This window comes from Mollisia scopiformis, assembly GCF_001500285.1.
Source record: "Mollisia scopiformis unplaced genomic scaffold LY89scaffold_3, whole genome shotgun sequence".
Lineage (NCBI taxonomy): Eukaryota > Fungi > Ascomycota > Leotiomycetes > Helotiales > Mollisiaceae > Mollisia > Mollisia scopiformis.
Window position 1 is genome coordinate 1,703,562 of NW_017263583.1, and position 26,890 is coordinate 1,730,451.

Sequence of the window (26,890 nt, forward strand, 5' to 3'; positions counted from 1 at the left end):
TAGCATGGCGTCTAAAAATACACAGGACATGCAAACTATCCACTATCTTGACAGAGGAAAATAATCATTTTGTCTAATGAGACCATCCTGTCATTAGCTCTGTGAGTGTAGTGGAGCTATTGAATCTTCTTGAATTACCTTCTGGCCAATCTCCTGTTCGATCTGATAATCTCTTGCAACACAGCGCTTCAAACCTTGCCTCCATTTCTTCGAGCGCCAACACCATGCTAAGCCATATAACATCAAATCAAGATAAGCAGAAATATGATCCAGAGCTATCAATACCCAGCATAAAGCCATATTCTCACAGTCATACTTGTTCGTTTTGCCACTCCTCAGTGCCCATCTTCGCTCGATCAGTTACCAAAGCCGGTCTCAAGTTGAGTCCTCGGATTCAACGTCCTCTTCTTTCTCTTAATTTCCTCCTTCGCCCCTGTCACATCGAATCCAGCCCTCTTGAACCCAACTGCAACATCCTCCCAGCCACACATAAGCTTAATGCCTCCATCCAGCGTACCTCTTGCAGGATGAAGAGCCATCAACGCCTGAATAACCTTGTCGGCTGTCTTCTTGTTTTCCAAACCGGAGAGAAATGCAGCAATGAAGTCGTATTCAATCTGTGGATCTGTGATGGCCAAGGACTCGAATGCGTCGTTCGCAGCCTCGTAATATTGTTTGAGGGCTTTGTGTCTTTGGATTAGTTTTGGGATGATGGCCGCTGCTTCTTTGGCTGGGACAGGCTCGGCTCGTAGCGGTGCTCCTTCTGAGTTGCTGCGTGTCGATGGACGTCTGTTGGCTACTCTAGGCTTCGATGGTGGGACTGAGACTTTCTCGCGGAGTGGACCGGTAAGCATGCCTGCTGGTTCTTGTCTCGTTGCTTCTCCAATTAGTCGTGTCTTGGGTTGAGAAGGACGTGGTGCGACGGTTGCAGGCTGAGGCTCAGTTGCAGTTTGGACTGGGTTGTTCATCTGCTGAACTCTAGACATGACCTTTTGCAGCTCCTCTAATCATTGTCAGTCTATGGAGCTGAAGTTGATAGAATACAGGGAACGACTCACCGTCCGTAAGGCGACTTCTGAGGTGCTTCTCCATCTCTGCCATCTTTGCCGCACACTCCCTCTCGTGCTCAGCAGCGCGTGCATCCTGCAGCTTCCTCTCTTTCTCCAGATCCAGAACTTTAGCCTCGAGTGTAAGTCTGTGTTTCTCTCCTTCTTGCATTCTCCTCATGTTCTCTGATACATCAGCATCACGCTTCTCCCCAATCTTTCTGATTTGTTCGAGGATAACCTTGTTCTCCTTGCGAAGCTGGTACTCCCACAGGGTGTTTGAAGCCAGCTCTGCTGTCGATTGATTTGGAAATCCCGAGGCTGGAGGCATCGTTGAAAGGAATTCCAGGACAGGAAGGGGATTACTGAAGGAATCAAGAAGTTGTTGAACAGGAGAGGAGATCAAGCGTGCGGCATTCGGTTTTTGTGTGTGTGTGTGGAGAGAAAGTATTAAATGCAGAAAGTGCACAGGTGAGGTAGCTCCAAATTTGAGAGCACAGAAGACGAGACTGGAAGGAGCGTTCCCCTTCATCACTAGCATCACGTGCAAGTTACTTTCCACTGAGGAGACACAATCAAAACAGACACAACACAGTATTTTTCAATGTTTTGATTTTGCTTTGGTCTATGTGAGAAGCAGTAGCTATCACTATAGGTCTCGGTTCGTACAAGATGACAGTTATTGCCATGTTTCCAGTAGAACGAGATCTGGATGATAGATTGCCTGCCTGATGACCAACGAGCAAATCCATGAATACACAGAAGGAGACGCGAAAATCAGAAAGCATCACCCAACCCTCTAGTGTTGGCAATGCCCGATGATGACTAAGAAAGCAGGGCGTTGTACGCCTTTTGTGCAGCACTTTTCTTTTGCTACCAATTATCCTTTTCCTCGCGCGCCGGGCGAACCAGCAACGCTCACTATCACGACCCTTCTCAAGGGTGTCTCAACCATGGAACCTTTTTCAGCGCCAGAAGTGTCGAGACTGTGATATACCGATTTCTTTTTTGTGTAGAGACGTGCTTAGATGAGATCGGCGACGTTCATTGGCATCTCCTCAATTTGAGTGCTGTAGAATTGCTCGATTTCTCTCATCATGCGGACATCCTCGGCTGTCACAAAGTTGATCGCAACACCCTTACGTCCAAAACGACCACCACGACCGATTCTGTGGATGTAGTTCTCACGGTTGGCGGGAAGATCGTAGTTGATGACCAACGAGACTTGTTGAACATCAATACCACGAGCCAAGAGATCGGTGGCGATCAGGACACGGGAAGAACCAGATCGGAACTCCTTCATGATAAGATCACGTTGACCTTGGTCCATATCTCCGTGCATAGCTGAGACTGTGAAGTCACGAGCAGTGAGCTTGTCGGTGAGCCAATCAACCTTTCTTCGGGTGTTGCAAAAGATGACGGCTTGGGTGATGGTGACAGTCTCGTAGAGATCGGAAAGGGTGTCCAACTTCCAGTCCTCCTTCTCGACGGCAATGTAAAATTGCTTGATACCTTCGAGGGTAAGTTCGGCCTTCTTGACCAAGATACGGACAGGGTCGCGCATGAACTTGGTGGTGACCTCGAGAACATCCTGTGGCATAGTGGCGGAGAGAAGAACAACCTGGGTAGATTGAGGAAGAAGTTGGAAGATGTCGTAGATTTGCTCGGTGAAACCACGCTATAAATATTGTCAGCTGTGTGGGCAGAAAACTTTGCAGATTTCAAGCACTTACAGAAAGCATTTCATCGGCCTCATCAAGAACAAACATCTTCATGCTGTCGGTCTTCAAGAATCGTCGCTGGATCATGTCATGAACACGACCAGGGGTACCGACAACAACTTGGGGACCCTCCTGAAGAGCCTTCATGTCATCACGGACGCTGGTACCACCAATGCAGGCGTGGCACTCAACGTTCATGAAGTCACCGATGGCGACAACGACCTTCTGGATTTGCTGGGCCAATTCACGGGTGGGGGCAAGGATCAAAGCCTGGCATTGCTTGATGTTGGGGTCAAGCTTTTGAAGAACGGAAATGGAGAAAGTGGCAGTCTTTCCGGTTCCGGACTGAGCCTGGGCGATAACATCATGGCCTTGAAAGAATTAACATTGGAACGATTGTTCACCACTGCTGAAGAACTCACCCTTGATGACTGGCATGATAGCCCGCTGTTGAATGGCGGAAGGACGCTCGAAACCATAGGCGTAGACACCTGGGCGCATGTTAGAACTAGCTCTCCTCAAAATATGCATGTTGTATCCTACCTCGAAGAAGCTCGGGCTTCAGGTTCATGGTATCGAAGGAGTCGACGGTCTCGTCATAGTTGGACTCGATTTGACCTGCACGACATATCGTCAGCCTCTATCCCCTCAATGTTGCCGCACGGGTCCTGTGGCGGTGTGTCGTCGCAAAGTTCAGCGGAAGCTCACCTTCTGGGATCTCCTCGAGACCCTTATCAGTTGAAGCCATGATTGCGGTTTGACTTCGAAGATCTAGATCGCAAGCTGTGCCTGTGATCTAGAAAGCGCAAAGCTGGATGGTGGTGAGGTGGGGTGAAGTGGCAGGAGTCTCGTAGAGAGCCTGCGACGGGAAACTGTTTTTTGCTGAAAAGACTAGATGCCAAACTCCCGATAACGAGAGTTGTATTGGATCTAGTTGGTTTGTGTGTGATTTGTTGTTTGTAGAATCAGATGTTTGATGGAGGGGGGAACAGGAGGTAGAGGAGACTCTGCAAGATATACTGTTTAATTTTTTCTGGTGCACGGAGCACGGGCACGCTAGCAGAGGCCTAACGTTTAAGGGTTGGGACCCAAGCAAGCGAGTACCAAACTACCACCAAAATACCACCCCGCACAGCAGACCAAATGTGTTTACCCCAAGCATCCTCAAGCAATTGATCACAAGCCAATTCTTTTTGTCTGACTGTGAGAAACTTGGTTGTGCGGCAAAGACTTCTTGTTACTCATTGTTCAGCATCCTTCCAGCATCTGCTCGCAGCTTGATGTTTTTGCACTAGGTCTGAAAGTGGCGAGATCTGGAGACTTTTTTTCTCGAGGCCACAGAACAAATTTTGCTGTCAGCCTCATTCCGATAATTGGATAGGATTGGCTAGGAGATTATGATAGCATTGATGCCATGAAGAATTCAGTCATTCCTCTTGACTCTGGCTTCTCAAGCCGGGAGGATGTCCAGCCTAGTGGCGGTTCGGTGGCATTTGTCGAGTCATCATCCTTCGAAGAGTCACCTAATTCCATACCGCATCATCCTATGGGAATTCGTCCGGCTGGGAACCAATACACTGCAAGCATTATTTCCAGAAACCGCATAGGAACTTTTCAGGCAATTCCAGATGAGATTATTGCAATAATTCTTGAATTCTTCGAGTCTCGTGGTTTGAGGTTGATAGGCGCAACATGCAAGTTCCTCCACGCGCTTACTAGATCAGAAGATCTTTGGAAGACACTTTTCATAGAGTAAGTGACTCATTCTAATTCAATGTTCACGTTATTTTTATTGTTTGCTTGTAGGAATGTATGAGTCTAGCCATTTTGCAGTCATTCATATTATTCAAAAGTGAGGCAGTGACACAGCTAGCTGAGATAGGCGAAGGCCAATACTGCGGTCATGCTTTCATGTTCATGGCATATTTGCTCATCATTGAGAAGAGACACCAAACTAACATGACCTTAGATCTCCAGAATCAAAGTCAGGCTTATTCCAATGGCGTGAATCGTGGCTGGCAACATACTCCAATCTCACCGAGAAGCAATTATCTAAAGTCCGATGTGACAATGTCTTCTCGGATGCACTTTACCGACCGTTTTTATGTACACACACGCCATTGACTCCTTACGCAACCAATATTCCTCGAGGCAATGCAATACCAAGATTCGATAATCTATCGCCTACAGAATTCTCCGAGAAATGGAGTGATAAACCTTTTATCCTGACAAATCCCGTGCGAGAATGGCCAGTCTATCAAACCTGGGACACAGATGCTCTCCTACAGCAATATGGAGGTGTCAAATTCCGTGCGGAGGCAGTTGACTGGACACTGTCCTCTTATGTGGATTACATGAACAACAGCAGTGACGAGAGTCCGCTTTACCTTTTCGATCGAGGATTTGTCGAGAAGATGGGACTGACCATAGGCAAGGATAAGCCGAAGCCTTCTTACTGGATACCAGAATGCTTTGGAGAGGATCTGTTTGCAGTACTCGGAGACAAGAGACCAGACGACAAGTGGCTCATCATAGGACCTGCTCGCAGTGGCTCTACATACCACAAAGATCCTAATGCCACTTCTGCATGGAATGCAGTCCTACGGGGCTCGAAGTATTGGATAATGTTCCCCTCCACAGGCTCAAGTCCACCGCCGCCAGGAGTCTATGTGTCCGAGGACCAAAGCGAAGTGACAAGCCCTCTGAGTATCGCAGAATGGTTACTCGGATTCCATGCTGAGGCTCGCAAGACACCCGGCTGTATCGAGGGAGTGTGCAATGAAGGAGAGGTCCTGCATGTTCCTAGTGGTTGGTGGCATCTGGTCGTCAACCTAGATGCCTCGATTGCCATCACACAGAACTTCGTGCCACGAAGCCATCTTCCAGGAGTCTTGTCGTTCTTGAGAGACAAGCCGGATCAAATTTCTGGCTTCAAGAAGGATGTCGCAGATCCATATGGGACCTTTATTGAAGGAATGCACGCCGAGCATCCCAAGTTACTGGAGCAAGCACTTGCTGAGTTGGAGAGGAAGGCTGAAGGCAAGAAAAGAAAATGGGGTGCTGCTGTGGGAAAGGATGAAGAAGAAACGAATGGGGCCGGCTTCAGCTTCGGCTTTGGTGATGATAGTGACGAAGAAGTTCCCTGAGAACTTGCAAGACTCATGTACTGTACAATGCAAAACGAAAAGATCCACATCTGAAGAATCGTCTTTTCCATGAAATCAGAAGTGGTATCCTGGTATGTTCAACGCCATAGCAGCTCGAAGCAGGAGAGCAAACGCTCATCGCCAATCTTACAATAACAACACACTTTTCCCCAACGCCAGAATCTTTCTGCCAATCCATCCAAATAACGCCATTATACCATCATCATCTTTTCCCACCCCTCCCGTTTTCCTTCCCGCCCTCCTCGAAATCACTTCCTAACAGCCCCAAAGTTCGTCCTGATCTTCTTATTCCCCTCCCTCTCCGTCTCACTATCATCCCCATTCACCCCCTTCTTATTCTTCTTCCCCGCCCCACCAGACTTGTTCGCACTCGTAGCACTGGTCGGCGTAGCATGATTCGATCCTCCGCCGCTCTCCTTCTGAAAGCTCGTCGTGAGGGGTGTAGGCGCCATAGCAGCCACGGGCGTTGATTGCGCTGTATCCATTGGGGATTCCTGTTTTCCATAACAATTAGCCCTTGTGTTTCTATCCTCAGCTCCGGAAAGAATAACTCACAGCGTTAACATTCCAAGTAACACTACTCCTCGAAAAAACCCGATTAATCTCCTGCACGCCCCCTCTCCTCCTACCTCCCGCTACATTGGTAATCCCCTTCGTATAGCTCTCAAACCCCGTAATGATATTCCCACCAGGCGTGTCCTCGAGGTAATCCGTTTCCTTCTTGTAGATAGTTTCCTCCTGCATCGCGAGACTCCGTTCCAGCATCTTGCGCTTGTGGAGCAGTTCTCGGAGGTGTTGGCGCGTTTTGTCGTAGTAGGGTTGCCCTGGGATATCGCCAGTAGCACCAGCGGCGGCTGCTGGAGGTTGGTTTTCGGACATGTCGAGGAAGAGGGCGGGTTGTGAGGGACTCGGAGGGTCTTGTTTGGATTGCGTGTAGCTGTAAGTGTACGCGACGAGCGAGCTTGCTTATCGAAGCTTATCGCCAAAGATGGCATTTGAGCACACGATGGTGAATTGGAGAAGTACGATTGAGGTATTGGTATACCAAATCATGTTATAGAGCAGCTTCTCTTTAAGGTTTCAATGTCTCAAGAGTTTATTGCAGTTATGACTATCAGAGCCACAAACTAAGTCCTACGGATTCTTCAGGTTTGATAGTCGCGCAAGAGAAGTATCTAATAAAAGAGCTTTGAAAGTCACAGTCGCAATTGGTTCACTTTGCTTTCAGAAAACGATTTGAATTGCGTTGCAAATGCTTAAATCTATCTACCACAGTATCCAGCCAACAACACCTGCAATGTAGATGCTGAATCGAAAATGTAACCGAAAAAAGGTCCTCATTGAGTGTTAGCCTGAGCATTCGCAGAGTCGGTACTTAAAGTCCTCATCTTCTTGATCTTCTCCCTAAGCAATTTCTCCCTTAGCTCGTTTGCTTGTCTTCGGGGATCTTTCGTCTGGTGCCATCAGATGTCAGCTTGAGAAAAGCACCCAAGAAGAGGCTGCCGAAAATGAAAGTACCACTCTGAATTTACGAAGCTCTACCAACCTCGTTGGACTCTGTCGTATCACGTCTCGAATCTTCACTTTCGCGTCTAGGAGAGCCCCTGTCGCCATCATCGTCAGAATCAGCTTTTCTAATCCTCGTATCCTCAGGTGAAGAGACAGAAGAAGTGTTTCGTCGCCTCTTGCTTGCAGGTTCATAGCGTTGGATAGAACGACGACGCTTCCTTGTTCTTCCTCCATGACTGGAACTTCTGGAACGACTTCTGTGGCGACGTGGCGGAGTGATACTTCGGCTGTTGCCTCGTGTTAGCCGATGTTCGCTATTATCACGACTCCTACGTGAGCCAGCAGGCGCGTCAGCCATGTCTTCATCTGTTGCTGGAGTCGGCGTAGATGTTGCCCTGTTTCTACCGCGTGACGATCTTCTTCTTGGTGTCCGACTCCTTGACCTTGAAAGAGAAGGAGACCGAGACATCGAGCTGGTATTACGACGAGATTTTCGAGACCGTGGTGGAGGAGATGCGCTGGCGGAAGGAGATGTTGATCTTCTGCGATTGGTGGCCCGCGGAGATCGAGATCGAGAGCACGAGGGAGAAGGGCTTCGCCGACGTGCAGTACGATCGAGACTCCTCCCTCGGCCTCTAGTCCCACGTCCTCGATATGTATGTCCACGTCTATCTGGTGAGCGAGATCTTCTACGTGGGGAAGGAGAACGGCGACGTCGTCGAGGTGGGGAGCGGGAGCGGGACTCAGATCTAGAGACAGAAGGAGAGCGGGATGGAGACGTAGACGGTCGCCCGCGATCATTGCGTCTTCCACCACGTCCAACAGGAACATATGTATCCGACTCTCTCGGAGGGCCTCGGTACTGATCTCTCTCCCTGGAGTCTCGACGACGACGAGGGGATCTTGAATGGCGTGGTCCTCGTCGATCAAACCCTCTGCCTCCGCCTCGTCCTCCGCGATCGAAGTCTCTGTCTCCTCGCCCGCCTCGCCAGCTATCACCTCCGCGTCCACCACCGCCGCGATGTCCACGGTCACTGCGTTCACGGTTTCTGACGTTGTTCATTTCGCGCTCACGGCGTTGCTCGTCCTCCCGTCGTCGCCTTGCTTCGTCCGCTGCTTTCTCGGCATCGATCTGCGACACTGTCAGAGTTGTGCTTTAGACGTCTGTAAGCGTACCAACCTTCTCTTGTATCAGTTCAAGTTTCTTGGCTTCGAGCAGTTCCTTCGGAACCCCTTGCGGGTTTGACTGAGCACTTAAACATAACTTCCAAAGCTCTTTGCAGAAACTCGCCGTATCTTTGTCCAAGAATCCTGTGAGCTGAATCTGCAGTTTCTTGATATCAGGCTGTGGCACATATTAGCTAGGCGCAAAGGTTGTGAACTGCTCTTGAACGTACATAGCGTGAGCCTTCGATGAGATTGAAGCACAGTTCGATCACGACATCATCTTCGTTGCCCAAGATTTCTGATATCTTGCCTGCGATCCATCTGCCAGAATATTGTAGTCAGTCTCGTGCGCGTAAGCTAGGGTTGGGAGTGATGCACGAACTTCTTCATAACCTCCAAATTGACTTTTTCCATGTCCACTTTCTGACTGAACTCAGGGGGAAACTTCGTCGACTTCAACAGCTTCGCATCTACACCGGTCGCCATCGTAAAGAGGTTGCGCACTCTGGGTGCGGTAGTTGTGGTGTTTGAGAGAGAAAGTGTCGTTCCTGTACTCAAAACATATCGTCACCGTGGCTGAATCAACTAGCGCCGGCCTGCAAGGCTCACTGACTCGAGGCTTGAACGCCACAATTTCGACTTCATCATTCAGCTCCATTATGTGTGTCTGTTCTCATAATTTGCTTTTTTGGCTTAACGATCCACTTGCTCGTACAGATTTCTTACTTCCCTACTTCTGTTTGCGAGTTCGCGGAGTATGACCTCATTCTCGTGAGATACGAGTAGCTACAGTGAGGAAATAACGAGCCAAAGCAACAATTTGAGAGTTCAAAAGCGCGGATATGGTAAGAGCGAGTGTTAGAGTGTCTACCAACAGTGTCGAGACGCCTTTCCCCGAGTGTGATCCCCTTTGATCGTATTTACTTTATTCCTTTTCATAATTGCTCTACCGGCATTTTCACTCGCTTTTTCCGCATTGTTATCCTTCTACTTTCTCGCTCTGCCAATTCATCTACTATCTCTACTGGTGTCTCCTATCCAGTGACCTGCTTGCTACAATGTGTTTCAAGGCATGGTCACTCTGCGAGACCTGACTTGGCCTCATTTCGTTGATATCGATCGATCGAAGACGTCTTCGTTGCTATCAGCGCACTCCAGTTCAAGTTCCCAACCGGATCAAATTCTGCATACCAGCTCCAGATCTCCGGAACTTCAAAATTCAACCAGTCCAGTTCGGTGCGTCTCCATCGTGAGACGGCGAGCAATACCGGCCCTCGCGCCTTCTTGCGCTCGGTTCGAGACGTGTGGTCATAATTCTCTTTGGTCTATCGAGAAGCCCGACGATATGTCTGGATGCATTACAAGGGCTGAAGAGGAAGCTCTATACGGCCCTTACGCTCGGCTACCTACACCACCCGACGGTTCAGGAGAAGACATCGGTCTAGATATCAATCCTCACCTCCCTCCAGAACCCCTCAGTATCGACTGTTCAGTGTGTAGCCCGGATCAGGAGAGATACGACGATCTCCCACCTCTTCCAGATTCTCCTTTGGCCATAGCTAAGTTTGGTTTCATCAGTCGAGAATCATTCGATACCAGTGTTCGAGGGCTCGTACAAGAAGAGCCCGACTCGCCCATTGGAGGTTACCCAGCTGCACCGTTGAAGAACAGATTCGCCATTGGCAATATTGGCACTACTGCTATGCTCAGACGGATGGCTGCCAATCTCGATGGGGCAAGAAGCTCAAATATACAACCGGTAGGACTCGATGCGACGACTAGAGAATGGAGTTGTCACGATAAAACCCTGGACAGATATCGACTAGGGCGGACCAGATTCTCGGATCCTTTTGCGAACGCTCTGACGAAAGACAAGCAAGTTCGACGAGGAACAGACCCTCTTGATTCGGGCGCCGATGATAGTGGATATACTACGGTTATGGTGACGGCTTTTGAGACTCCAGTTCGAGGCGAAAATACAGATATGTCACACGACGGAGCGCGAGCTTCGGCTACGGAGACTAACCAAGAGAATAATGGGCGCCAGCCACGCCTTCCTGACTGCTGTATCAGTCCCACCGAGACCGAATACACTGGAAGCATCGAAATGTACAATACCAAAGGTTTTGCCGGAGATAACGTTAAATCTTACGTCTCACAGATGCCTTTCAGTACATCCCGACCTGGCAATGTTCCCGTCAGAGGAATCGGAACTGGTGGCATTGACAGAACCGATTTCGCAATACCTGGCGGGGTCCATGCTCCAACCCTGGATCCAGGACTGCCAAACTCCGACATAATACCACCAGAATTCCCTTCAGTAGGCATAGCTGGCACTGTTCCTGTTGTTACTGGACTGCCTGTGGATGCAAGTGGAGAGCTGCCTACCCCAGGCACACCTAAAAGAGTAGGGAAGAGAAGAAGGGCAGCAAACAAAGGGAAGCGTGGCATACGAAAATGTCGACGGCTCATCTTGAGAAGACCCATTTTGGTCCTTATTGTAGGACGACAGCTAGCAGGACCGACTTCAGAAGCCTTGAAATTGATCTCAAGTGGGGTGCCGATTGAGCCTGATGTTCATGGTCTCACAGAGGCAGCAGGAGTTCCGGCACCACCACCTCCTCCTCCTGTGCCCGCCCCGATGTGACAACGAAGAATGAGCCAGCGCTTACAGCAACGGCTCCACGAGGTACAATGGACTGTTGAAATAGAAAGAGAACTGGATGAAGTAGCAGCGTATCAAGATGATGGACGACCACGCTGCGATGTCCTTTGCGACTTGGCTTCTATTGAGACCATCAATTGCACTTGCTCGACGACGACCCTAGACTTGTAGATGAATTCAAGCTCTTCCTCCTAGATCTCAGACTTCGTTCAACACTTAGAATTAATGAGTAGTGAGTAATACGTGTACGTCCTTTTCCATCCCGTAAAACATAGGGTATATACCGAACGCCGTGCTTCCAATCCCATACCTTTACCGCTTTAGGCCGTTACTTCATGTACGTGAAGGGAGTATTTAAGCATCTAGGTGTCTCGCTTTTGCCGCCTTTTCTCTCTCTTCCAATTCCATTTTGGCGTACTTTTCCACAACATTATCAACTCTCTGCTTCGCTCTCGTCAAGCCAGTATCACCCATCTGCTTGAATTTCCCCCTCATTTCGAACAGTTCAAGAAGCGTCTTTGCCCTCTTCATGTCCTCATCTGGAGTCTAGCCGTAATAAGTCAGCTTGTGTCCACGCTATCATGACCAAGACAAAACACAAAGGAGAAAGAACAAAACCATACCCCTTCAACAGGAGTCCCAACCCCACTCCCACTCCGACTGGCACTCAAACTTCCACCCAAGCTCCCAAACCCATTATTGTTTCCATTCCCATTCAGTCTCCCAAAGGAACTCGCGCTCCGGCTCAAGGGCGGCGGCGGCGTCCCAGTCCCATTCCCGGCAGACGAGCGCGGGACCACGATCCTTCGCCCGAGTTTGTCGAACCGTGCTTGTTGTGGTGCGTCGGTAAATGTGCCGGCTCTTGGGATTGCGTTTGAGGACTTTCGGCGCGACGAGGCCGTGGTGGAGAGGGAGGGTCGCGGGTTTTTCGAGGCGGAGAGGAGGTTGGTTGCTGCTGTGGGGTCCTGAGAGTGATTGTTAGAGAAGAGTGGAAGTGTAGAAGCAGAGAGAGGGGAGGATGTGTGGAGAGTTGAGTGTTGAGTGTTGTGGGGATCTATCTATGCTCGGGATTGAAAAGCGGTGGTTTTGGTGGGGAGGAGGCTTCAAGTGGGAGAAGAGGGGACATACTGCGTTTTGCAGTGTCTGTAGATCTGCAATTACCTGCGCTATCTGGAGACCTTCTGCCATGCTTCTCTGGTCTAGATGATAGGTATGAAGTGTAGAGCCAGAGCAGAGGAGCCAGAATTGCCGCAAATTTGGAATGTTACCCTGGGTGCGTTTGGGACTTTGTGAGACAATGTCTTTGTTGGTTGACGGCTGACTGATGGCTGATTGCGAGCGCGATTGGGGGTTTGCTTGAATCCGATTTGTTCGATTCTGCTTTGTTTTCTGCACACGATGAAAGCGGAGAGGAGACGGCATTTTCTCCGAGACCCCAGGAAATCCCCACTTTCACGTCCACGTCCACTTCCACTTTGACGTGCTTCGCGGGTCCTTGCTCATTCGTTGAGGGGGAACACCTTCCTCTTGCTTGCCCATCCATACATAAGGGTAAACACCGTCTGCCCCCCGATTCTAGCCCACCATGTCCTTGATCTTTCGTCGTGGAATCGCAAATATGGCAAGCTTGAAGAACGCCTCAAAAGTTGTTTGTGTTGGCAGAAATTATGCGTAAGCTATTGCCTTTCTTCTTTTCTAGCCCCCATCTTTGCACAATGCTGATATTTTGGTGATAGCGATCATATCAAAGAATTGAATAGCGCGAGACCGAAGCAGCCATTCTTCTTCTTGAAGCCACCGAGCAGTATCCTGTTGAAGGATGACGGACCAGTAATTCGACCAAGAGGCGTAGATCTGCATTATGAGGTCGAATTGGCTTTGATTATGGGAAAGAAGGTCAAGGACATTGAGGAATCGGACGAAAAGGGCATTTTCGATGCTATTGAGAGTATGCAGTCCTTCAATTGACAATTTGAGCAATTGCTAACTGTGGAATAGGCTATGCTTTGAGCATCGACATGACAGCACGAAATTCTCAAAACGAGGCCAAGAAAAAGGGTCTACCCTGGAGCATTGCTAAGGGATTCGATACTTTCCTCCCAATCTCAGACATCATTCCCAAGTCGGACATCCCAGATCCTCACAAAGTCGACATCTACCTCACCGTCAACAACGAACACAGACAAGCGGATTCGACCGAGTTGTTCCTCTTCCAGATCCCAAGGCTAGTCAGTGATATCTCAAAGGTCATGACTCTAGAGAAGGGAGACATTATCTTGACCGGTACACCAAAGGGTGTTGGACCAGTTGTGCCAGGAGATATCATGCGAGCAGGATTGAAAGTTGGGGGCAAGGAGTTGGACGCCGCAAAGATTGAGGTTGCAGTTGAGGAATCAACAAGCACATATGAATACGCTGAGACATAGAAGAGATCAAAGAGGCCATTTCGTGTAAATATTGTACATTGGATACCCTCAATAAAAGAAGACTCCAGAGTTGAGAACTCGCAATAGTCCAGCTACCATCTTTCTCTCTTTATGCCCGCTCCCACCTCGCCATGCACGCTAGTCATAACCTCGTGTAGCTCATCTCCGAGACATCTCTATTCGAGATTCGGATCCTTGATCTCTCCCGGCTTCGGCGCACTCTCCGCCATCGTCCCACATTTCTTACACTTCCTCCTCTCCTCACTATCCCTGAATCCATTGACCGCCTCCTTAATCTGGGTTCCCAAATCCGTACAATGAAAAGACTGTTCATCAACCAACTCCCTACACTCCGGATTCCCGCAGTACCATCTCAGCCTATCCAGACTTTCTCCTGGTCTCTTCTGCTCCAGCACAATGCCCACAGTATTGGCGAAACGAACGGGATTGTGAGGAGTGTTGGGAGGGAGCAGGAACATGCAACCTTCGTGGATGATGATGTCTTTGAATTTGGAGGGCGAGGGTAGGGATTCGTCGACTACTTTAAGCATCATGGCGCCTTTGTATTGGTAGAACCATTCTGCTGTTTCGTTGATGTGGTAGTCGGTGCGGGCGTTGGGTCCTCCTACGATCTGTTTTTTGTAAGCTAAAGCCATTGCGGATTCCGGAAGTGTGTTGTACCATAACAGTAACATCCTCGTTGTAGACGCAGTAATTGTTGATCGGTGGCTTGAGAAGGTGGGAGTTCTCTTCCAGCCTATGTCAATGTCAGTTTCAGCTGCTCTTCAACCTTGACATTTTCAACGTACCACTTTGGCATATTCAATGGAGTGGAAAGCATTCTGACTGACTATCTCTGGAATGATTTTGAAGTTACAAAGGTGTTGTGGAAGTATGGCGGAAGTTGTCTTATGGAGGGGTAGAATAGTGGCGTGGCGGGGTGCTGACAATTTATCTACAGGGATAAGCTTTGAACAGGGCTGTCAGCCGCTAAAGATTCAAGCTTTACACACTAGAGATTGTTTGTATGTCACTAAAGCAATGATGAGTTGCGGTAAATCAGTAGTTTTTGGCTTACGGCAACTTTTTCCTCTATGGCTTGATGAGTTATCCAGAAGTTGGACGAAAAAGCCTCGGAATCGCCTACCTAAAATCTTATGCCGAAGCCGTTGAAGATTACAAGAAGCAACTAGATTGAACTTAATCGAGGATTGAGAGAGCCGATTTCGGTGATTTGGGATCAGCAGGTCAACGTGTTTCTTATCTCTTGAGTCATCCGGGAATTGCGGTTTCAGAGTGGGTGTGTAAGTGCGCACTTGCTATTGTCTGAGAGTATGGAATTACAAAGCGGTGTTTTGATAATATCATCTCGCTATTGCTACTTTTGCCTTTTTCGGTAGCATACTTCCTACAATCTTTGTCGCTCAACTGGAAAATACCGTAACACAATTGGCATTTTCTTTTGCTCTTTCTTTGCTTGTACAACAAAATACCTCTTCCGCTTATGCCTACCCCCTCTTTTCTGTTCTTATCTCGGAGGTCCAACATCCTTCATGACCTCGACCCTTGACTCTCTGCTGACTGACATTGACGACATGGTGTGAATATCTCGTCCCCAAAACGGACGTTGTACTTGTCGTGGTCGAATATTGGACAAGACGTCAAGACGATCCAAGGACAACGTCTTATCGATTGGCCCAAATTATTGCATCCATTACAACTGGTGATGGGCGCTTTCGGTCTGATAGCGCTCTTAGGTCTTTGGCCCATAAATAGCTCTGAATGTTCTGGGTCTGTTGACGTCAGCTACTTGCCATTCTGATAAAAGCTCAAGGCATAATTCAACATACAGTACGTATCCCAACACCGTTGTTCTATGAAATATTCCTTCTCTCCTTCAGTGACGTTCTCGTTGTTGTGTCCTTCTAGCTCTTCGCGGATCTCTTCTAGTCTTGCTTCTACTACGTCGGCATCGAGACTGAAGGGCACGCCGGCAGGGTTGTCGATAATCATTCCCTTCATGGAGATATAATTCTCAGAAGCAAGACTACCTGTAGCAGCTGGTGCTGGCCCTGAAATTTGTTGTGGCGAAGCGGCAGGTGCACTTCGCTCGGGTGGAGGTTGTTGGACAATAGTTTCCTCTGATGAGTTTTGTAGATTTGGCTTTGCTCGACCGTCGAATTGGGCTGGGGCACTGGAACGTGTACTTGCTGCTCTGCCTTGCGACGATATTATTCGATCTGCCTCGTCGTCCTCTACATTTTCCGAAGACTTGGAGTTGGGACAACCCATGTTGCAAGATGAAGTTGTGCTAACGATTGTGAAGTGGAATGAATTGATGTAATCGTAGCCTGGTAATATCGTAATATGGTGGCATTGGAGTTTTCACCAGACGTTCTATCTGGGGTGAGTCCACAAGCCCAGCATGGAAGGTGCAACTCTAGGAAACGCTCGTAGCACGTGATCCCCTACTTCAATCATCTCTCCTCTTCGCACTCTCGATCTATATTGGAAGTACTCCTTCAATTTTTAGACAACTTGAGCAAGTGTTGAACTATTGCGAGAGGATGACATGCCAGGATGGGGACACACAACTTTGGCCCCAACATTTGTCACTTCCCAGCGCCTGTCATGTTTCGCTTAAGCAAGAAAGGGGGCTGTGTTTATGTCCTGCATCTGTTCACCACAACTGCCGGGAGTTTGGTCCAGGATAAAGTGTATGCTGACAATTATGTAACCTAAGATGGACGAATATCGTCCCGGGTGGCTAGCCGCCGGCCAGCTGCACCTTCGCTTGTCTATAATATTCCACTTACACTCCACTTCATTTGACCTTTTAATACCCTTTTGCTCTCGACCTTTAAATCAGACGAGATTTTCACAAGGCTGGTGTTCCAGGACAATAACTCTCATGTATTTTCTGTTCTTGCCACCATCTCCGTTTCTGAAAGTTTTGCTTACACACTTCACTTATGGTTCTTGCACCTCAATCCCACCACACAAGAATCAACAAACCAGATCCACCCCGCATGTGGCGCATAGTGACCCGGGCATGGACCATACGAATCTAGGCTTTTGAAAGTGATATCATAGATGCAAGAACACGCTCTAGGAGCTAGAATTGGTATGGGTTCTCATTTCGTAAAGTACAGTTGATACTATGCAGCTCTTTGCGCTCGGATGACTAGCAAACAAACTTGCCGTGTAGGGTATATTTGACGACAGAAATACAGCTCCGACCAAAACTCCGTGTCTCGTTCCCACAACAGCAACTTTTCGAATGTACCATGCTCTTCAAGTCCTTGTCTTATTGTAAGCTCATTTCCGTCAGCAAAATTCGATGCCATCACAACTACCTCCAAGTCATATGCATCTTGGTTTCAATAGATCAAGCAGCCAAAGTTCCTTTCTTGGTAGATGCCTTGGCTGTGGATCTGGATTTCGTGGTATCCTTGGAGGTCTTCTTGCCAACAGTCAATGCCGCTGTCTTGATTACGGGAAAGTATGTCAGTATCTGCACTTATTGGTCAAGGCCTGATCATGAATACAAAATAATTGACGTACATCTGGGTCCTTTGGTTGAGTGAGCTTTTGCATCAAGAAAGACTCGAAAGCCTTGAGCTCCACTTCGCTGAGCTTATCTGCCAGGATCTTCAATGTTGGGTCGCACTCGTTCCTGACCGTAACAAGTTCAAACCCTCGCAAACTTACAAGTAAATCAAAACCGTTAGTCTTGCAGAATTTCTGGACAGCCGGCTCGTCCTGATACTTGTGTTGTACAGTAGGATGGTAGATGTGACCTATGTGGCAGTATTTAGTCAGGCACAGGTGAAACTTCCTGAGCTTTTTGCAATCCGCAAACATCCTTAGTGTCTTTGAATCCCTGTTCTTGGTGGACCACCAAGTCCAAGTTACTTCCCTCAGGTTGTCGGTTAAGGTGGGTACGATGAGTTTGATTTGCTTGCAGATGCCACTAACTCGGAAAGTGTTGCGCCAAAACATGCTGCGTGTCTCTGCAAAGATTTGTCGGCAAGTGCCTGTCAAGTGGAGACCACCGAGAATATTCTCAGGGCTATACTGATGACTTCCAATATGAAGCGTCTTTGCTGAGGAGATGGTGTAATCGTCTATTGATATGTCAGAATGTGTTTTACAAAACAGTCAAGGAGCAGACGGGAGCCGGCCCGGGAGAGTATCCCAGAAGGTTGCTCCCAAATGGTCCCTGACACCAAGGGGGATGTCGACTAACATATCTTGAATCTTAACTCAATTGGGAGTTTCAAGAATCGGAAGATTCGCAATTCTGGGAAAGGTTTAGCTTTTATTTCGTGCGAAGAGAGACATGGAGGTCGAGCAACATGTACCGACGAAATGACTGATCGATTCAAGAGAATGTCATAACTTACTGACGCTACCTAAGACTTGTCCAATCTTGAATTCGGACTCTTTCCATTGTTGTTCAGCCTCTTCAAGAATCTGCTGCCTCGCACCAGATTCGTCCCCACGGATCAGACGTCCAGTGTCTATGTTGCCAAGAGTACTCGCCTCAGCGTTTGTCAAATTGAGGATCTCATATCTTCCATCATCCAGCTTGCGAACAATACAAAGACCGTTCGAGAGGTCTGCCGCTGTTTGGAAGGTTTCATAGACGGGCTGTGGAAGAGATTCTGTTTGAAGAACAGTACTCGCATGATTCTTCGCGACATCTTCGTGCTCCTCAACATGTTCGTCTTCGTAGCTGTCTTCTTCTTCTTCTTCTTCTTCTTCTGCCTGAACGATAGCCTTCAGCTTGGCTTTCGCGGCAGCGCCAGCGCGTCTCGTGACACGCGAAGACATCTCTGCGATTGGGGGGATTCGAGGAACTGTCAGTGATCGCTGGCGGAGAAGATATCGGGAGTAACGAGGCCAGAACGTGTATCTGGTTCGAAAGTGGAGGTTGACTGGAAGTTGGGCGCAGTATGTCAAGTTCAATGGCTGTTGAGGAAGGAGCCATGCGGGTCGAACTCGCGCGCTTCCACGTGACTAACCATCGATCGAAACTACCTAGGTACGTACCTACCTAGGTAACCTGCCCAGGTGGAACAGTTAGGTACGTGTCGTTATCCTTGTACTACTACTATCCAAAGAAGTAATGGTCGCACATCTGAATCCTGCACTCTTACTCTAGTGATAACTAAATCTTGAAACAGACTCGGGACCTAGCAGACTTATATTGTCCCATAAACTCTGGGGCAATATTATCTTGATTCCATTTATTACAACAAAACGCCTGAAACAAGCTAAATTAACTGTCCATTTAGTTTGTGTGCGTCTGTCTCTCTTCAATGTTCTATTACCTACCATATAGCAACACATCGAGCCTCAACACTGTTTCTCACTTCTCCATCTTCCTTCCCAACCAACGTTACACCTCCGTGAGGCGCTCCCCAAGGTCTCCCTTCTCTCAACGCATAACTGTCGTAGAATTGGAAGATAAAGACTTCGTCAACATCTTGCTCACTGATCCAATGCCACTTCTGAGTATCTGCATAATTACCCCTCAACATCGACAATCCAGCCAAGTAGTCACCTCCATCACTTGGCTGTTTGTTGATGTGCTCTGCCAAGTCCCTCTCGAAGTCAATCGAATTCGGATCACAAACCGCCACTGGATCACGAGTAACCTTCTTCAGAGGTCTCCAGACAGAAAACATCCCGTACCGTCTTCCATCATACTGGGCGATGTCTTTTCCAGCCGCAGCAGCTGCATCCTCTGCTTCGATGATATCTTTCGCACTCTCAATCACATCCCCACGAACGTTGCGAAGAATCTGCCGAGCTCCGTCGGGAGAATAGTCGATGTGGACAGAACGTGCCGGACCGATTTTATCTTTGCCTGTATATCCTCCCATATATGGTTTCGTGAGGTCCATCTCCGTTGCCTTCAAATCGATGCCACATCGCTCTGGGGGAGCATTGGGATCACGTTCACGTAGAGTAATCGTGTCGGGATCTGGCTCCTTCATTCGCAAGCCTAGACCTAAGACATGGACTGTCTTTGCACCTGTGGCTGACTTGATAATGTCTTGTATCTCGGGAATCAATGTTGCGGCAGCTTTCTCCCGGTCGTGTCCCTCTCCTCCAGCGATGTCAAGCTTGGATTGGTGCTTCACGGCCGTGAAAGCATGGGTTGCGAGTTTATAGAGATTGTTCGAGGAGAAGACCTCGGGACGAAGATCGTTGAGGGGTTGAATTGAATGAATGGTTTCTTTTGCTTTGGGGATTGCGAAGTAGTTGCAGTCCCAGGGATCGACACTGACTTCTGGTTCAATGTATTGGATCCGAGCAAGCTGTCGTCCGTCCTCGGAATGAGTAGGATCCTCTGCGACCTTGGTTGTTGTTGTCGACATTATGAACGATTTATGGTTTCCTATTTTTGATGGAAGCAGGTTGAAAAGGCAGAAGCTTTTATCTTAACTTTATCAAATCATGAAGCCATGCGCGTCAGCTTACGGTTTCCAACACAGACGGCTATATGCTGCGCCTCGCATTATAATTGACACTAGAGTTCCCCCTCCATCGGGAAACTTCATATATGGCAAGGGCACGATAAGGTTCGAGACGCACCAGGTTGGGTAGGTGGGGTTGTGTAAGATCTTAGAGCACTTCTAAGCAGTGACGATCCACCAACACCAACACCAACACCAACCACAGCCTAATTGATTTTGCATTATTTCAATTATAAGCCAATCACTGAGACCATTGTTATATCGCTTAACTAAAGTGCTCGGACTCGTATCCACGTCCTGTAGAAGTACTTCCCTAGAAACCGCGATGCAGAATTTGGAATTCCTGTTCTTCTCTAGCACGACGGTACCTATCCAACTTCTCTTCGAAAATTTTGTACGCCTAGCCTTAGGAGTGTCGCCCTGCTCTCCTCCTTATTGTGGCAGGGCTAGCTCTTTTTGGTCCTTTTGGCGCTGACCGGCACGTGTGGTTGAGGAGGAGGCCAGCCCGGGAACGCTAGTCTTCCCTAGCACTATACTCAACTGGGTCTAGTTTATCATGTGACGCTTCCTATATATTGTGGTCGCGCACTCTTAGAATAACAACAACTCTTCTCCCACTCTTAGTTTTTACAGTGATATGCTTTCGAATGCTTTTTATGATGTTTTAAACCTATTCTACTACTGCGAATAGTGGTCTGCTTCGCGCAGTGCCTACTTGTTGTTGTTTTGGTTGTTTTCGCGTACTGCTGGTTCATGTTCTTACCCCCTCTACATTATACAATGATGAAATAACATCGACGTCTTTCTTCGAAACGAGACTTCAGTCATTGCTTATTTTCACCGCTTGCTCCACGCGTTCTCGGATCTTGGATTCGCGCTGAATATGACGAGCATTTCAACGTCTCAGAATAACTCAAATAATTGACAAACAACCTGAAGCCAATGCTTGTATCTATTGTGAAAGCTCTCCTCGAGGTCACAAAGATCTGCTCACCAAAGCACAATTCTGGTGACGGTGACGGTGAAGAGAACAAAGTGAACGCAATTCCGTAATGAGTCTTGAGCGTCGATTCTGCCATGAAAATTGGAATGCGGGATGATAATGTCCAAGATTTTGCGAGAAATATATATGACTGTGCTAAGTTCCAAGTATGATCTAATCATTAGCCTCGACTCAGACCGTGTAATGCTTGAATGTGAAGATGAGTGCAGCTTACCTAGTCCAAGAACACTTGGGCTTGTTGATACATGAATCTGGGATAACAGCTCCGAAAGATCAAATGGTGAGATTTTTTGATTGTCCATACCATGAAGATTGAAATCCAGAATAATACTGTGCTTGGGATAATATATAGAATTCTCGAGGTTTAAGATAGAAAGGAGCTCATATCGCATACGTACTGCTTTATCTTTTGAATTCAAGCTTCTTGTTAAAACCTTGTTTGCTTATGTTGTCTTACACACTGTGGAACAATGTTATCTTGTGTTTTGATCTTTATGGTAGTTTATCTCACGCCATGCCAATCAGTGACAGGGCATAGAATGTCTTTCAGACTGAATGTTCAAGTTAATCGCAATGAGCAACAGTAATAAAGTCCACATTCTGCGGCAGTGTTGTGTTTGAGGAAAGTGGCAGTATACAAAACGAGACTTTACAGCAAGTTTCAATGTTTGGACGCGTCAACGTCTTTCGGAGCCATTTCGCAACCAAGATCCTTATGGCCAGTGAGTAGAATTTTGAAATCAAACGAAGCCAAACAAGATGGGCGACAAGCAGATAAAACCTACAAACAAAAGGCAAATTCTATGTGGAGCAAACCTTGCCGTCTTCATTACTTAGGTAAGCGACCCCACATCCCCTTTTCTTCATCCCTTTTTTCTCGCTTATGGAATACCGAGGTATATCATGTTACTGAAAAGAAGCATCTACTAGACAACAAAAAACATATAAGCTGTGATCAAAAAGTTTTGAAAGCTTGCATTAAGCAAAGCTCAATCGCCTTGTTCAGATACATGAAAAGGACGGACTTTGACTAGATAATTTAATGCCGTCCCTCTCCGGTGGAGGTCGCTTAGTAGCGCACTTTCTTCGATCTATATGCCCAGTCGAGCCTTGCGTCTTTACCTTTCGATCTCCAATCTTGCGACCTTCAAAACACCACTTTGTTTGGTGATCGATATCAAGAACAGGTTCCCATATCCCAAGTCGAAAGCATGGCTCGAAACTCGCAAAGTGTCGCTGCCACTGCTGCAGAGGACAAGCAAGCAGCAAATGGCCATACCAACGATCGTGATCTGAACGCGGCCGCAAAGTCTGGAGACATGGTGAAGGAAGAACAAGTCCCAACATTCGAACAGTTCGAGACGTTAGCAGGATTGCAAGACGGCCTTTGTATCGTGCGCAAGCTAGAGAACGGCAAATATGAGTTGCTGAACCTCAGCTCTATCAATCCCGGCACGCTTGGTAGCAAAGCATTCGGCCAATCAGTCAGGGGAGATAAGAGTGGTGGACGTCTCAAGGCTTTTGAGGAAGTTGAGAAGAAGTGGAAGAACGTCGAGTTCGGAGTTAGTCAAGCTGTGGGCAGTACCAGTAAGTCACAATTATTCTCGCTTTCAGTGGTGACACCAGGCTTTACCCGAGGCATTACCGAAGACAATACAGTAGGGAAAAGAACCAGCTGCTAACTTTGTTCTAGAGTTGAGGCTCTTTCGTTTCATGGAACTTCCGATTGAGATGCGTTTCAGAGTCTAGTAAGTCGAATACCGCTCCTATTGCATACATACCCAAGACGATGAGGCCTAGTACCTTAAATGACCTCCTGTGCTCTTATATCTTCTGTTAAAGTTGTATACTAACTTGTCAACAGCGACTACATCATGACCTTTGACAATTTGCTCAGCTATGGAAGTCTGGTCAAACTCGCGCTCAGGAGCACTTCTGGTCTACAACTGAGAGGTACATGTCAGGATATCTACAACGAGACTAAAACAATCTTCTGGCGTAACAAATTTTGCATTGCGGACCTCGGAAAATCATTCAAGATGGGCCTATCTGAGTTGTTGGACAATCTCCGAGAAGTCACCTGGGATTGGCATGCTTTGAAGATATTGGATCCGCAAACACTTATCGCACTCGGGCTCTGCAAACAACTCAAGGTCTTCCATCTACGTGTAACAAGAAGTGTTGTCTTCGGAGGCGATCATTTATTTGACCGACGACAATACACATACCAAGATGAGCCCCTAGCAGCAAAGTTCAGCCGAAGCAATGGATTCGATGAGTTACTTCAGCTGAGAGGTCTCGAAACCATCACCGTGGAGAACCATGACCACTATAAATTTTGGGTAAAGGACAAATATCTCAGTAATGCGGAGCTCAAGGCTTTCGAAACCTTCCTGGCCTCAAAGCTAACACTGCCAAAGAAGCCCCCGGTATGTCGTTATCATATTCTTCGATTCTGTGCGCTTAGATGCTGACCGACTCTTCAGGCGATTGAACAGAGACCTGTGAAGAGTAAGACCACCATGACTAAGAAGGAAAAACATCGCAAGACTTAGACATCTTAGGAAAGAGGGACTTCTGAAGAAAGTTACAGTGGGGAAATTTCTCGGTTAGCGAGATAGGAGGCGAACTTTCACTTGGGAAGGACAAGGACTCGAGGAAGCCCCTGTGTTTGTCAATTGAACAATGTCGAAGAATCAAGAAAGGTCTTTTCTCGGAATATTTGTCTCTGCATTCTTTCTGTGCACATCTCAGTCAGCTGCCCTTCTTTTCCTCGTGCGTGGCTGATATACGTCCTGCTGTATAAAGATTTGGAGCGAAGGCATGTTCACTCGAACACCAGATCTCCTATTACCCTACTGCATACAAGTGAAATATTTGGAAGGGAAGCCTCTAATGAACAATGCAATTAATGATGTAACCCTATGCATGATTTAACCTAGCACATCCTACCTCGTCGAAGCTCTGACTGATCTTTGTCCACGTTTCAGCTTCGAACTTGTAGTGACGATGTCTGCCCTCTCGTACTCCAGATTGTCAAGGTCGCTTACAACGTTTTGAAACAGCGCCTGAAGACGCCGTTGATACCACCAGCCACCAAAACAACTGTTGACCCTAATTAACAAGAGAAATCCACCCTTGAAGGCAATGGAAATCTTCACTTACACAACTGCGAGGAATACTGTTGCGGTAATACCAGTTGACATCCAATACTGGCTTGCATCCTTGATGTCGAGTGCGGTGTTTGTGCTAATGACAATCAAAACGTTTCCATGAGGTCTGGTCCACTCCAACTCATTGAAATCACAGAAATCGCTACGATAGACTCCGATGAGTTGCATAACTGCTAAGAAGTTAGTAATTGTATGTTATAGTTGCTGTGTACGCACATGTGCCGCCGATAGTCACAAAGACAGTGCTCAAACCCAAGACAGTGGCAGCACCAAACCAAATAACGGCCCAGACAGAGCGCATTGTGAAGCGAGTTTTGGGAGACCTCCAAGCCAAATAAGTGGTTGTTGGTGTGTAAAATCCGCTTCTATCAAGCCAGCTTCCCTTCTTCAAGAAAGAAAGGAACGAGAGATACCTTGGGCATGTCTCGGGAGCACCACTCCAAGCCCAGAACCTAGAAAGTTGTCAGTCCAAGGATCACTGCTACACTCTTTACAATCACCATACCACAGACACATTAAGAAGATCTGATTGATAGCATGGGATGTGAATGTCAGAGTCCTGCAGCTGAAACCGACTTTGGGAGTGTAAAAGGCAGTCATGAAGGCAAGGACATATGGCGTTTCCAGTAACATTATACTTAATGCTAAAATAGTTGCCCATCCCTTGAGTCCCATGGATGTCTCTTTCTTTAAGTCTTTCGCGCTTGTACTGGGACAAATTGGCACATATGGCTCAGGACCATCTTTGTACCAGTAGTTTGTCCATACCTATCGAAGTTAGCGTCGCAGAATTGAGATGAACTAATTTCGGCTTGAAACTACCTTATCAATCCAATCACGCTTGCTTCTCCCACGGGACCATAACCATTTGGGCCTATAGCGACTCTGATACGCAAGCGCGAAGTATTCATTGAATGGATTGCGGCGTTCAGCCTCCGAATAGATATCACCTAAGCCTTCGATGTCATGGGCGAGCATGCCTTCGAGGGTGTTAGGATTGTTCCCAGCCAAAAGAAGTCCTGATACTATTGCCTCGTGCGGGATCAGCATAAACCACCTGTTAAGTCAGCCCTTGATCAAGTTGACAAGAAGAGAAAGATCATGTTCGGAGTTCGGCGAAGTCGTTGCACGAGACAAAAGGAAGAAGCCTCACATTCCGAACGCAATCTCTATCGAAGTATCGTGATCTCCGTGACTGTTGAGAGTGACTGCTATCGTGAAAACAAAAGCACCAAGGAAGAAGGCAACAGGCGCTCCGACACTTGCGCCAAACGACGGCTGGCAGGCTAGCATCGTACGTAACTATGGACAGTTATGATGAGTGGGATATCAGCGAATATCACAGGCAAGAATCTTACGCGAGTTTTCATCTGAGCAATCTGTCGAAGTGTATCCGGCGTTCGAGGAAGAGGCACTTCAAGGCAATCATATCTGATGCATCCCTGAATTCCACATTTGATATCATGCATTGGCCATTGTCGTGGTGTCAAGAAGGCCATATCCCGGTACGTACGTACTGGTTGTATCATGTATTCAATATGTGTCCACGCAGAATTATTGTTGAAGGGGCCTGAAATCGGGTTTCGCTCGTAGTTCGGCCAGTGTTCGCTATCGGATTGGTGATTGTGGAGCACCTGAAGTGTATCTTTTGAATCGAGATCAGGATCTAGATCTAGATTACCACAGAGAACAACAAATAAAAGCCGAACTTTCATGTCCAACGTTAGCATACGAGCTTTCGACTGTTCGTGTATGAAATGCAGAAGAAGGCTGTCCAGGTAGGCTTCGTAGAAACCGCTCAATAGCATGGGGCTAGCGAAGGCGAAACACATAGACAGCCAAATTATTGTATCAAGAATTGATGAGATTACAGCCATAATCATGCCGAATGGTGCAAAGATCCACCCATTGGGACGAGAGAGAACGGGAGAAAAGAGCTTCTCGTAGATTGTGACCTTTCTTCTGCGAGGAACCGACAGACCTGCGTAGATGACCAGATAAGTACCCACGGAAAACCTCAATCAACAGAAGAGACTTACAGAAGACTACCGCTGGTAGCAGAAAGCCAACAAAGGGTGTGATCCACTGCGATTGGTTAAGGGAACTTGATATTTGCCAGCCAGGACATTCTCGCTCGAGCCAGGAGCCAGGTACCTGAACGACAGGTGCTCCAAGTTTGTTGCCATTGAACGCAGCTCCACAAGGAAATTGAGAGTTCGCGGTTGCAGAAAGTAGCTCCTCGACTGTTGCCTCGATGAAGGATGGCGTATTTTCCACAATGAAACCGTTCACCACGCTTAGAGACTGGTTCACAGCAAGAAGGCAACAATGGGTGAAATCTTGTCCTCCCAAAAATGGATTGCGGCCCTGGAGAATGATGTCAGTGATGAGTGCAGAAGTCACGACAACAGGAACGCAATAATCCAAGGTACGGATAGACAATAAAGTATACTTACTGTGCTCTGTGTGAGGTTGCTGAGCCGGGGGAATGCCCGCGTCAAGGATGTGTAATTTCCTTGCTGCAT

At 47.6% G+C, this 26,890-nt stretch overlaps 14 protein-coding genes across 14 annotated transcripts; 4 read left to right on the forward strand and 10 right to left on the reverse strand.

Annotated features, from left to right (window-relative positions):
* Positions 1-356: 356 nt before the first annotated feature.
* LY89DRAFT_728959 (uncharacterized protein) lies at positions 357-1,377 on the reverse strand (the record flags this gene model as incomplete). Its single annotated transcript, XM_018219329.1, has 2 exons — positions 357-1,003; positions 1,059-1,377. 2 exons carry the CDS (start codon positions 1,375-1,377, stop codon positions 357-359), a joined length of 966 nt encoding a protein of 321 aa, XP_018077204.1.
* Positions 1,378-2,070: 693 nt separating this feature from the next.
* On the reverse strand, positions 2,071-3,515 carry LY89DRAFT_574778 (putative ATP-dependent RNA helicase eIF4A; the record flags this gene model as incomplete). Its single annotated transcript, XM_018208757.1, is given in 5 exon segments — positions 2,071-2,724; positions 2,780-3,138; positions 3,154-3,258; positions 3,311-3,385; positions 3,476-3,515. 5 exon segments carry the CDS (start codon positions 3,513-3,515, stop codon positions 2,071-2,073), a joined length of 1,233 nt encoding a protein of 410 aa, XP_018077205.1.
* Positions 3,516-3,884: 369 nt separating this feature from the next.
* On the forward strand, positions 3,885-6,077 carry LY89DRAFT_680938 (Clavaminate synthase-like protein). The gene is made up of 2 exons (XM_018214174.1): positions 3,885-4,519; positions 4,737-6,077. The coding sequence occupies exons 1-2, from the start codon at positions 4,182-4,184 to the stop codon at positions 5,911-5,913; spliced, it is 1,515 nt and encodes a 504-aa protein (XP_018077206.1). The 5' UTR covers positions 3,885-4,181; the 3' UTR covers positions 5,914-6,077.
* Positions 6,078-6,182: 105 nt separating this feature from the next.
* Positions 6,183-6,827, reverse strand: LY89DRAFT_777876 (NuA4-domain-containing protein; the record flags this gene model as incomplete). The annotated part of the gene is made up of 2 exons (XM_018222168.1): positions 6,490-6,827; positions 6,183-6,428 (listed from the first exon to the last, which is right to left on the reverse strand). Exons 1-2 carry the CDS (start codon positions 6,811-6,813, stop codon positions 6,183-6,185), a joined length of 570 nt encoding a protein of 189 aa, XP_018077207.1. The 5' UTR covers positions 6,814-6,827.
* Positions 6,828-7,494: 667 nt separating this feature from the next.
* Positions 7,495-9,298, reverse strand: LY89DRAFT_312323 (PWI domain-containing protein). The gene is made up of 5 exons (XM_018206641.1): positions 8,993-9,298; positions 8,841-8,931; positions 8,624-8,788; positions 7,777-8,310; positions 7,495-7,730 (listed from the first exon to the last, which is right to left on the reverse strand). Exons 1-5 carry the CDS (start codon positions 9,094-9,096, stop codon positions 7,632-7,634), a joined length of 993 nt encoding a protein of 330 aa, XP_018077208.1. The 5' UTR covers positions 9,097-9,298; the 3' UTR covers positions 7,495-7,631.
* Positions 9,299-9,503: 205 nt separating this feature from the next.
* Positions 9,504-11,257, forward strand: LY89DRAFT_714560 (uncharacterized protein; the record flags this gene model as incomplete). Its single annotated transcript, XM_018218139.1, has 1 exon — positions 9,504-11,257. The coding sequence occupies exon 1, from the start codon at positions 9,683-9,685 to the stop codon at positions 11,255-11,257; it is 1,575 nt and encodes a 524-aa protein (XP_018077209.1). The 5' UTR covers positions 9,504-9,682.
* A 166-nt stretch (positions 11,258-11,423) lies between these two features.
* On the reverse strand, positions 11,424-12,652 carry LY89DRAFT_714561 (uncharacterized protein). Its single transcript, XM_018218140.1, has 3 exons — positions 12,404-12,652; positions 11,899-12,240; positions 11,424-11,821 (listed from the first exon to the last, which is right to left on the reverse strand). The coding sequence occupies exons 1-3, from the start codon at positions 12,461-12,463 to the stop codon at positions 11,630-11,632; spliced, it is 594 nt and encodes a 197-aa protein (XP_018077210.1). The 5' UTR covers positions 12,464-12,652; the 3' UTR covers positions 11,424-11,629.
* Positions 12,653-12,860: 208 nt separating this feature from the next.
* LY89DRAFT_575389 (uncharacterized protein) lies at positions 12,861-13,701 on the forward strand (the record flags this gene model as incomplete). The annotated part of the gene is made up of 3 exons (XM_018208788.1): positions 12,861-12,946; positions 13,012-13,223; positions 13,274-13,701. 3 exons carry the CDS (start codon positions 12,861-12,863, stop codon positions 13,699-13,701), a joined length of 726 nt encoding a protein of 241 aa, XP_018077211.1.
* A 176-nt stretch (positions 13,702-13,877) lies between these two features.
* Positions 13,878-14,542, reverse strand: LY89DRAFT_664639 (3-hydroxyanthranilate 3,4-dioxygenase; the record flags this gene model as incomplete). Its single annotated transcript, XM_018212789.1, has 3 exons — positions 13,878-14,333; positions 14,383-14,458; positions 14,511-14,542. 3 exons carry the CDS (start codon positions 14,540-14,542, stop codon positions 13,878-13,880), a joined length of 564 nt encoding a protein of 187 aa, XP_018077212.1.
* Positions 14,543-15,119: 577 nt separating this feature from the next.
* Positions 15,120-16,050, reverse strand: LY89DRAFT_680943 (uncharacterized protein; the record flags this gene model as incomplete). Its single annotated transcript, XM_018214175.1, is given in 3 exon segments — positions 15,120-15,494; positions 15,506-15,512; positions 15,548-16,050. A coding segment is annotated over 1 exon segment (442 nt), but the record flags the coding sequence as incomplete, so codon positions are not given.
* Positions 16,051-17,089: 1,039 nt separating this feature from the next.
* On the reverse strand, positions 17,090-18,537 carry LY89DRAFT_664641 (uncharacterized protein; the record flags this gene model as incomplete). Its single annotated transcript, XM_018212790.1, has 4 exons — positions 17,090-17,215; positions 17,266-17,828; positions 17,951-18,004; positions 18,108-18,537. The coding sequence occupies 4 exons, from the start codon at positions 18,535-18,537 to the stop codon at positions 17,090-17,092; spliced, it is 1,173 nt and encodes a 390-aa protein (XP_018077214.1).
* A 405-nt stretch (positions 18,538-18,942) lies between these two features.
* LY89DRAFT_777884 (uncharacterized protein) lies at positions 18,943-20,340 on the reverse strand. The gene has a single exon (XM_018222169.1). The coding sequence runs from the start codon at positions 20,088-20,090 to the stop codon at positions 19,038-19,040; it is 1,053 nt and encodes a 350-aa protein (XP_018077215.1). The 5' UTR covers positions 20,091-20,340; the 3' UTR covers positions 18,943-19,037.
* Positions 20,341-22,695: 2,355 nt separating this feature from the next.
* LY89DRAFT_312617 (uncharacterized protein) lies at positions 22,696-24,094 on the forward strand. The gene is made up of 3 exons (XM_018206642.1): positions 22,696-22,779; positions 22,886-22,940; positions 23,057-24,094. Exons 2-3 carry the CDS (start codon positions 22,906-22,908, stop codon positions 23,664-23,666), a joined length of 645 nt encoding a protein of 214 aa, XP_018077216.1. The 5' UTR covers positions 22,696-22,779; positions 22,886-22,905; the 3' UTR covers positions 23,667-24,094.
* A 46-nt stretch (positions 24,095-24,140) lies between these two features.
* On the reverse strand, positions 24,141-26,890 carry LY89DRAFT_728972 (uncharacterized protein; the record flags this gene model as incomplete). Its single annotated transcript, XM_018219330.1, has 9 exons — positions 24,141-24,297; positions 24,358-24,535; positions 24,582-24,817; positions 24,871-25,133; positions 25,188-25,422; positions 25,519-25,667; positions 25,724-26,346; positions 26,405-26,732; positions 26,822-26,890. The coding sequence occupies 9 exons, from the start codon at positions 26,888-26,890 to the stop codon at positions 24,141-24,143; spliced, it is 2,238 nt and encodes a 745-aa protein (XP_018077217.1).

Bases quoted from the DNA above. Each gene is read 5' to 3' on its own strand.
- LY89DRAFT_680938 (XM_018214174.1), top strand. From the start codon at position 4,182: ATGAAGAATTCAGTCATTCCTCTTGACTCTGGCTTCTCAAGCCGGGAG. The intron at 4,520-4,736 runs GTAAGTGACTCA...ACATGACCTTAG, and splicing joins TGGAAGACACTTTTCATAGA to ATCTCCAGAATCAAAGTCAG.
- LY89DRAFT_312323 (XM_018206641.1), bottom strand. From the start codon at position 9,096: ATGGCGACCGGTGTAGATGCGAAGCTGTTGAAGTCGACGAAGTTTCCC. The intron at 8,311-8,623 runs GTTGGTACGCTT...CCAGGGAGAGAG, and splicing joins TTGAACTGATACAAGAGAAG to ATCAGTACCGAGGCCCTCCG. The intron at 7,731-7,776 runs GTAGGAGTCGTG...ACGAGGCAACAG, and splicing joins TGACGCGCCTGCTGGCTCAC to CCGAAGTATCACTCCGCCAC.
- LY89DRAFT_714561 (XM_018218140.1), bottom strand. From the start codon at position 12,463: ATGGCAGAAGGTCTCCAGATAGCGCAGGTAATTGCAGATCTACAGACA. The intron at 12,241-12,403 runs GTATGTCCCCTC...AATCACTCTCAG, and splicing joins TACAGACACTGCAAAACGCA to GACCCCACAGCAGCAACCAA. The intron at 11,822-11,898 runs GTATGGTTTTGT...TATTACGGCTAG, and splicing joins TTGGGACTCCTGTTGAAGGG to ACTCCAGATGAGGACATGAA.
- LY89DRAFT_777884 (XM_018222169.1), bottom strand. From the start codon at position 20,090: ATGTCGACAACAACAACCAAGGTCGCAGAGGATCCTACTCATTCCGAG.
- LY89DRAFT_312617 (XM_018206642.1), top strand. From the start codon at position 22,906: ATGGAACTTCCGATTGAGATGCGTTTCAGAGTCTA. The intron at 22,941-23,056 runs GTAAGTCGAATA...ACTTGTCAACAG, and splicing joins GAGATGCGTTTCAGAGTCTA to CGACTACATCATGACCTTTG.